The sequence below is a fragment of the Chiloscyllium plagiosum genome, unplaced genomic scaffold (genome assembly GCF_037043375.1).
Source record: "Chiloscyllium plagiosum isolate Xiang-an unplaced genomic scaffold, Cpla_swu_hap1 HiC_scaffold_40, whole genome shotgun sequence".
Lineage (NCBI taxonomy): Eukaryota > Metazoa > Chordata > Chondrichthyes > Orectolobiformes > Hemiscylliidae > Chiloscyllium > Chiloscyllium plagiosum.
In genome coordinates, this window is record NW_028270178.1 from 15,881,970 (window position 1) to 15,888,844 (window position 6,875).

The 6,875-nt window shown below is 43.4% G+C and overlaps 1 protein-coding gene across 1 annotated transcript; it reads right to left on the reverse strand.

The window, feature by feature from the left end:
* Window positions 1-1,462: 1,462 nt before the first annotated feature.
* On the reverse strand, window positions 1,463-3,698 carry LOC122544117 (putative G protein-coupled receptor 139). The gene is made up of 2 exons (XM_043683156.2): window positions 3,524-3,698; window positions 1,463-2,382 (listed from the first exon to the last, which is right to left on the reverse strand). Exons 1-2 carry the CDS (start codon window positions 3,696-3,698, stop codon window positions 1,463-1,465), a joined length of 1,095 nt encoding a protein of 364 aa, XP_043539091.2.
* Between the last annotated feature and the right edge of the window lie 3,177 nt (window positions 3,699-6,875).

Here is a 6,875-nt window from a genome sequence, read left to right on the forward strand (position 1 = left end):
ATTTGTTTATAACTGGATGTTTTGGCCATCTGTATCCCTCCTGGAATATCCACGTTACATCTGCACAGAAAGACGAACAAAGTTAGGGTATGGATTACTTTTGAGAAATGTTTTGAGAGGTCTGGTCTGGTCCATAACAGATTGGGGCTCTTTGCAGGATTTGTTCGAGAGTTTCAATTCCTGATTTGGGTTGTTGGACTCAAAGGTAGGTGGTAATGCATTTTGTTCCGTGTGTTGAATTCGGTTGCTTTAAACAGTGCTTGGCGTAGCAATGGCTCATTCAGTCACCAAGAGTTTCCTGGGGTTGTTAGAAGTAACGTTAGGTGGTTTACGAAATTTGATCGATGCCAAGCTGCTGGAATTAACAGACAATAATTGCAGAAGAAGCTGAGTATTTACATTTCCTCGAAATACCATCAGACTATGTAGAGATGCCAAAATTCAATTGAAAACTCAAATGGTAGGCTTAGGGTTTCACAATTTGCACAACAGGTTGAAAGGGTATTCAAGCAGGTGTTCAGCAAGGTTAGGTTCATTGCTTTTACTTTGAATATCAGAACAGGGACGTCAGGTTGAGGTAACACTGAACGTTGGTGAGTCCTCTTCCATAATATGATAAGATGTTCTAGTCACAGTGTTATAGAAAGGATGTTATTAAATTGGAGAATAGTGAGAAAAGATTTACTAGAATGTTGTTGGGATTAGAGGTATTGAGTTATAAAAATAAGTTGGATAGACATTGATGTTGAGTAGTGATCCAATAGAGGTTTATAAATTCATGAGGAGAATGGATAAGATTTCCACCAGAGTGGAATCAGGTCATTTGGCCCAACAAATCCACCCAGCTCCATACCCCCACCATATATTTACCCGTGATTAATGAACCTCACACTATGGCGAACTTAAAATGGCCAATTCATCTGACCTGCACATAATTGCATTGTGGGAGGAAACGCAAACACACATGGGGAGAATGTGCAAACTCCATATAGATTGTCAGCCAAAGGGGTAATCGATCCAGAAACCCTTACACTGTAAAGCAGCAATGCTAACCACTGAGCCACTGCAATTCACTAATAGGGAATGACAAGCGAATGTCTTTTCTCTAGATGGGTGAAATTCAAAAATAATGGGTATATTTTCAAAATGAGGGGAGAAAGTTTTATGACCGACATGAGGGGAACTCTTTTCACAGAGTGTCAGTTGTCTGTGGACTGAACTGCCAGAAGAAGTGATTGACGCAGGCACAGTTACAATTTTTAAGTGACATTTGGATAATCTGGCAACAGAACGCTTGGGAATAAGGTTGGTAGCCCTCACGAAGCGGAACAAAAGTGCATTAGGTTCTGTGTGAAAGAATACAACATGGTGGGAGACCAAAAAACGTGAAGTCCTGATGGAGGGAACACAGTGAAAACCAGGCATTGTTCAAAACAAGGGGCTGTGTGGAGGGGGTGACATGCTAGCCCGATCCCTTCGCCATCTTAGATACGCGAACCAACAGGGTAAAAGGAAAGGTCAGCCCGTTCCATAGCTCCTTCCGAAACCTAGTCTGGGTCAGAGCATAGATGAAAGTATTAACACAGGAACTCAACAGCTTCAACATGATGCTACACTGGTAGAAAATCGCTAACGGGTGGGTGAAGTTAGCCGGGTTGTAGTAAAGATTAGCAACTCGGTCCAAGATGAAGTAGATGACAGTGGGTAGCCACAGCAGTATGAACGCAGCCGATATGGCGAAGAGTAAAACAATTGATTTCCTTCGGCTTTTCATCTCCTCATCACTGCTGGCAGCGCTGGCCTGGTGTACGAGTCTTCTTCGGGCCAAGCTAGCGAGCAGGATGTGTTTGACGGTGAGACAGTTGAGGAGGAGTATGAGGAGATATGGAAAGAGTGGTGTAAGAATGTGGTTGAGCCAGTCGTAGATGGACCATTCCAATAAATGTCCAAAGACCAATCGTTCCCTACAGCCTCTCCCTTGTCCATCTATAGCGACGATGGGCTCGTATTTGAAGTATTCTGGAATACTCCTCAAGATGCTCACCACCCAGATGGTAGCAAGGACGTTGACTGCCGTCCTCCATGTGCAATATTTCGGTTTGAACCCCTGGTGGCATATGGCGACAAAGCGATCAAACGTGAAAACAACAGTGGACCAGACAGAGCAGTCCATGAAAGCAGACATCAGGAACTTGTTGAAGGCACACACTTGGGTAAGAAAATAGATCAAAGACTTCACGTGGTAATACGCCAGTTGACCAAAAATCACGCAGAATGCGAGAACGAGAAGATCCGAGAGAGCCATGGCTACCAGATACAGCGTTACTGAATTGGAAAGCCCACAATTGCCTCGACACAGGATTATAATAGTCACAAAATTTGCTGCCAAAATAAAGGAAAGCAAACATGAATGACATAAGTTTCCAGGGCGATAAATCTTAGCTTGAATGAATTAGTAAAACATTTGATAACTGAAGTCGTTTTTTCTCTGCTGTATATTGAAAGTTAAAACTTGAAGCATTGATTTTTTTGAGTTTTTGGAATGACAGAAACTTCATTCATGTGAAGATCGCTGACTGAGAGATGATATTCTCTCAGTCTCAGCGTTGGGTGTTCATTTCACTCTCCAGGCTATCAATCTCAAGATTTTTGTTGAGATTCCAGTGCACTGCTGGTGGAAAGTGAATCTATCAGAACTCTCATACATGATCGAAGGTCAAGTCTCACGTCTCAATGAAAGCAAAACACAGTGGTTTCTGGAGATCATAAGCAAACGCAGAGTCTGCTGGAGAAACTCAGCAGGTCTGGCAGCATCTATGGAGAGACAACAGAATCCCTGTAAGATCTTATTGAGCAGAAAGAGAAAAAAGGCAGTGAAATCTCAAAGTCAATTGTCATTTGGAAAGAAATTACAGATGTCTGTACTTAATATTAACTTGGTTTATAATTCACCAGTAGAGATTCCAAGTGAGTCTCCGCATTTTGTATCAATTGTTATATCTGTTTTAGAAACACAGAGATAAACAGCACCCTTAAGCACAGGCTATCCATGCTGAGCAGATATACTACATTCATCTCATCCCATTTGCCAACATTTGGCCCATGTCCCTCTAAATCATTCCTATTCATGGACACAACCAGATGCCTTTTAAATGTTGTAATTGTACCAGCCCCCAACAGTTCCTCTGGCAGCTATTTGCATCCACACACTATTGAGTAGTCTTCACCCACGATTTCCAATCATGCATTCCAAACTAGATGTTGCATAAAGAGAGCCTGAGTTATTTCCTGACATGTCTCTGCAAATTGCCTGCGATATATTCCCCTGATTGTGAACCGTTTCTCAGTTTCTCCCTAAAAACACCTCAATTGCAACATGCTAAGGTTATGAACGAGATAATGAACAAATCCTGCTGTTTATGCAGAGATAGTTTTCATCTCTCCACCTGGAATAGAACGGTGACACGATTACATATACACAACAATAAATGGTGATTTTGTCAAATGTTTAGACGTCCTGTACCTGGAATGCCAATACATGCAAGTACAAAGTAATAGTGTTCCTGAATACTCATCAGGAACAAGAACAGCTGGATATCCATTCCTGGAGATTGATAGTTCTGATTGGCTTCGAGTGGAGAAAATAAGCGAGTGCGGCAGTTTTCGAGCCTGCCCTGGGTGTGCATGTTTATAGTCATCTCGATATCCCGTGGGATTATTCTTAATGATAATAATTATTCTTCAGGAATCACGTTCACTGACATATGACGGAGGGTGCGAGAATGAGGATGGAAAGTGCTGCTGGCGGGGTGGAAGGGATGCATTCCATGTTCCTCTGAAAGGATCATGTGTTTTTTCTGTGCGCAAAGATTTAAAATGGAAGTCTCTGAGCAGCAGCTTGAGTTTGTACGTGCACAGAGAGCCTGCATGGAAACATTTTGTATGGACAGGGCATACAGTTAGTGGGCCAAGCAGCAGTTTTTACCAATGTGACTTGGTTTTGAATTTAGCCAACCAATGTAAACAGGGTACTTAGTTACCCAAACCTATTACAGTTAAATATGATGGTTTTGACAACTTAGGACCAATCGTATTAAAATAAATATTGGTATGTTATGATGTGTATAAAAGAAGGGGTCAGTTCGACAGAGATCCAGAGCGATTCTGCTGTACTCAAACCCACTGGTGATAAAGATTACCTTACCATTAGCTTAGCTAATAGCTTGGTGCAGCTATGTCTTAGCCTTCAGTGACTTGCTGTCAGAGGCACCAAACTTCATTTGTACATCTCAACTTCCCGACGTTGACCCTGCTCTGTGAGACAATATGTTTGGTGTAGGAGCTTGGACATCATGTTGAGGTTATGCAGGACGTTGGTGAGGCATCTTCTGGAATACAGTACACAGTTCAGATCATCCAGTAAAAGCAAGGATATTATTAATCTGGAGAGGGCTCAGAGGAGATTTACCGGAATGTTGCTGGGAATGGAGGGCTGGAGTTATAAGGAGAGACTGAGATTTTTATCCCTGGTGGCTGAGGGGTGATCCTATAGAGATTTATAAAACCTTGAGGGGCGCAGAAAGTGAATGGCAGGTGTCCTTTCCCGAGGGTGAGCAATTTCAAAGCTAGAGGGCATATTATGAAAGGGAAAGGAGAAAGATTTGAAATACACGGGTGGGGGGTGGGGGTTGGGGGCAACTCTTTTCTACAGAAAGTACTGAAGAAGGGTTATACCCCAAACATTGACTTCTCAACCTCCTGATGCTGCCTGCCTTGCTGAGTTCTTCCAGTCTCCTGCTTGTCTACCTTGGATTCCAGCGTCTGCAGTATTTTTGTCGCTCTATGTGACTCTTTATCCATGACTGTATGTTCCATATCTCGATAATGAACATTCTATTCTGAACCTTACCAAACAAATGTCAAAAACCCAACAATATCACGACATTCATGAACTTGCCTTCAATTTTGTGACATCCTCAAAAAGTTTCAATCAGTTCATATATGACCTCTTCTTTCCTTTTGCAAACCGGTGCTCTACCCAATCTAATCATTTTTATTCAACTATCTATTAATCATACCTTCTCTGACAGATTCCACCATTTTCCCTACTACCATGGCGAATAGGTCTGTTGTTCCTGTGTGTTTCATCTCCCTATTGTTCCTGGCACGGAAGGTCAGTGGTTTGCTCGGTGGCTCAGTGGTTAGCGCAGTAGCTTAGTGTTTAGCGCGATGTTTCATGGTTAGCACAGTAGCTCAGTGGTTAGCACGGTGACTCAGTGGTTAGCACAGTAGCTTAGTGGTTCGCACAATGATTCCTAGTTAGCAGGGCAGCTTAGTGGTTAGCACGGTGGTTCATAGTTAGCACGGTGGCTCAGTGGTATGCTCAGTAGCTCAGTGATTAGAACGGTGGCTCAGTGGTTAGCGCGGTTGCTCTGTGTTTAGCACAGTGGTTCAGTAGGTCGCACTGTAACTCAGTAGTTAGCACGGCAGCTCAGTGGTTAGCTCAGTAGCTCAGTGATTAGAATGGTGGCTCACTGATTAGCGCAGATGTTCTGTGGCTAGCACAGTGGCTCAGTAGTTAGCACTGTAACTCAGTAGTTAACACGGTAGTTCAGTGGTCAGCACAGAAGATCAATGGTTAGCACAACAACTCTGTGTTTGCACAGCAGCTCACTGATTATCATGTAAGCTCAGTGGTTAGACAGGTAGCTCAGTGGTTAGCACGGTGTCTCAGTTTATTATTTTTTCTCAGTTGTTACCACGGTGGCTCTGTGATTAGCAATGGTGGCTCAGTGGTTAATAAAGTAGGTCAGTGGTAAGCAGGGTAGCTCAGTGGTTAGCAGAGTAACTCAGTGGTTAGCAGGTTGGGCAATGGTTAGCACTGTACCTCAGTGGTTACCACGGTGACTCAGTGGTTAGCACCATAGCTCAGTGGTTAGCACGATGGATCATGGTTAGCATGGTAGCTAAATGGTTAGCACAATGGTTCATGGTTAGCACGGAAGATCAATGGTTAGCTCAGTATCTCAGTGATCATAATGGTGGCTCAGTGGTTAGCGCTGTTTCTCGGTGGTTAGCACGATAGTTCATGGTTTGCATGGTAGCTCAGTGGTTCGCACAATGGTTCAGAGTTAGAACTGTAACTCTGTGGTTAGCTCAATATGTCATTGATTAGACTGGTGGCTCAGTTGTTAGCGCGGTTGCTTTGTGGTTTGCACAGTCGCTCAATAGTTAGCACTGTAACTTAGTAGTTAGCACGGTCACTCAGTGGTTATTTCAGTAGTTCAGTGATAAAAATGATGGCGCAGTAGTTAGGGCAGTTGCTCTGTCGTTTGCACAGTCGCTCAGTAGTTAGCACTGTAACTCAGTAGTTAACACGGTAGTTCAGTGGTTAGCACAGCAACTCTGTGGTTAGCACAGCAGCTCACTGTTTATCATGTAATCTCAGTCGTTAGCCAGATAGCTCAGTGGTTAGCATGGTGTCTCAGTTTAGTATTGTTTCTCAGTTGTTACCATGGTGGCTCCGTGATTAGCAATGGTGGCTCAGTGGTTAACAAAGTAGGTCAGTGGTTAGCAAAGTAACTCAGTGGTCAGCAGGATGGGCAATGGTTAGCACAGAACCTCAGTGGTTACCACGGTGACTCAGTGGTTCGCACCATAGCTCAGTGGTTAGCACGATGGATCATGGTTAGAATGGTGGCTCAGTGGTTAGCGCAGTTTCTCTGTGGTTAGAACATAGTTCATGGTTAGCATGGTAGCTCAGTGGTTAGCACTATTGCTCATAGTTAGAACGGTAACTCTGTGTTGAACTCAGTATCTCATTGATTACAATGGTGGCTCAGTTGTTAGCGCGGTTGCTTTGTGGTTTGCACAGT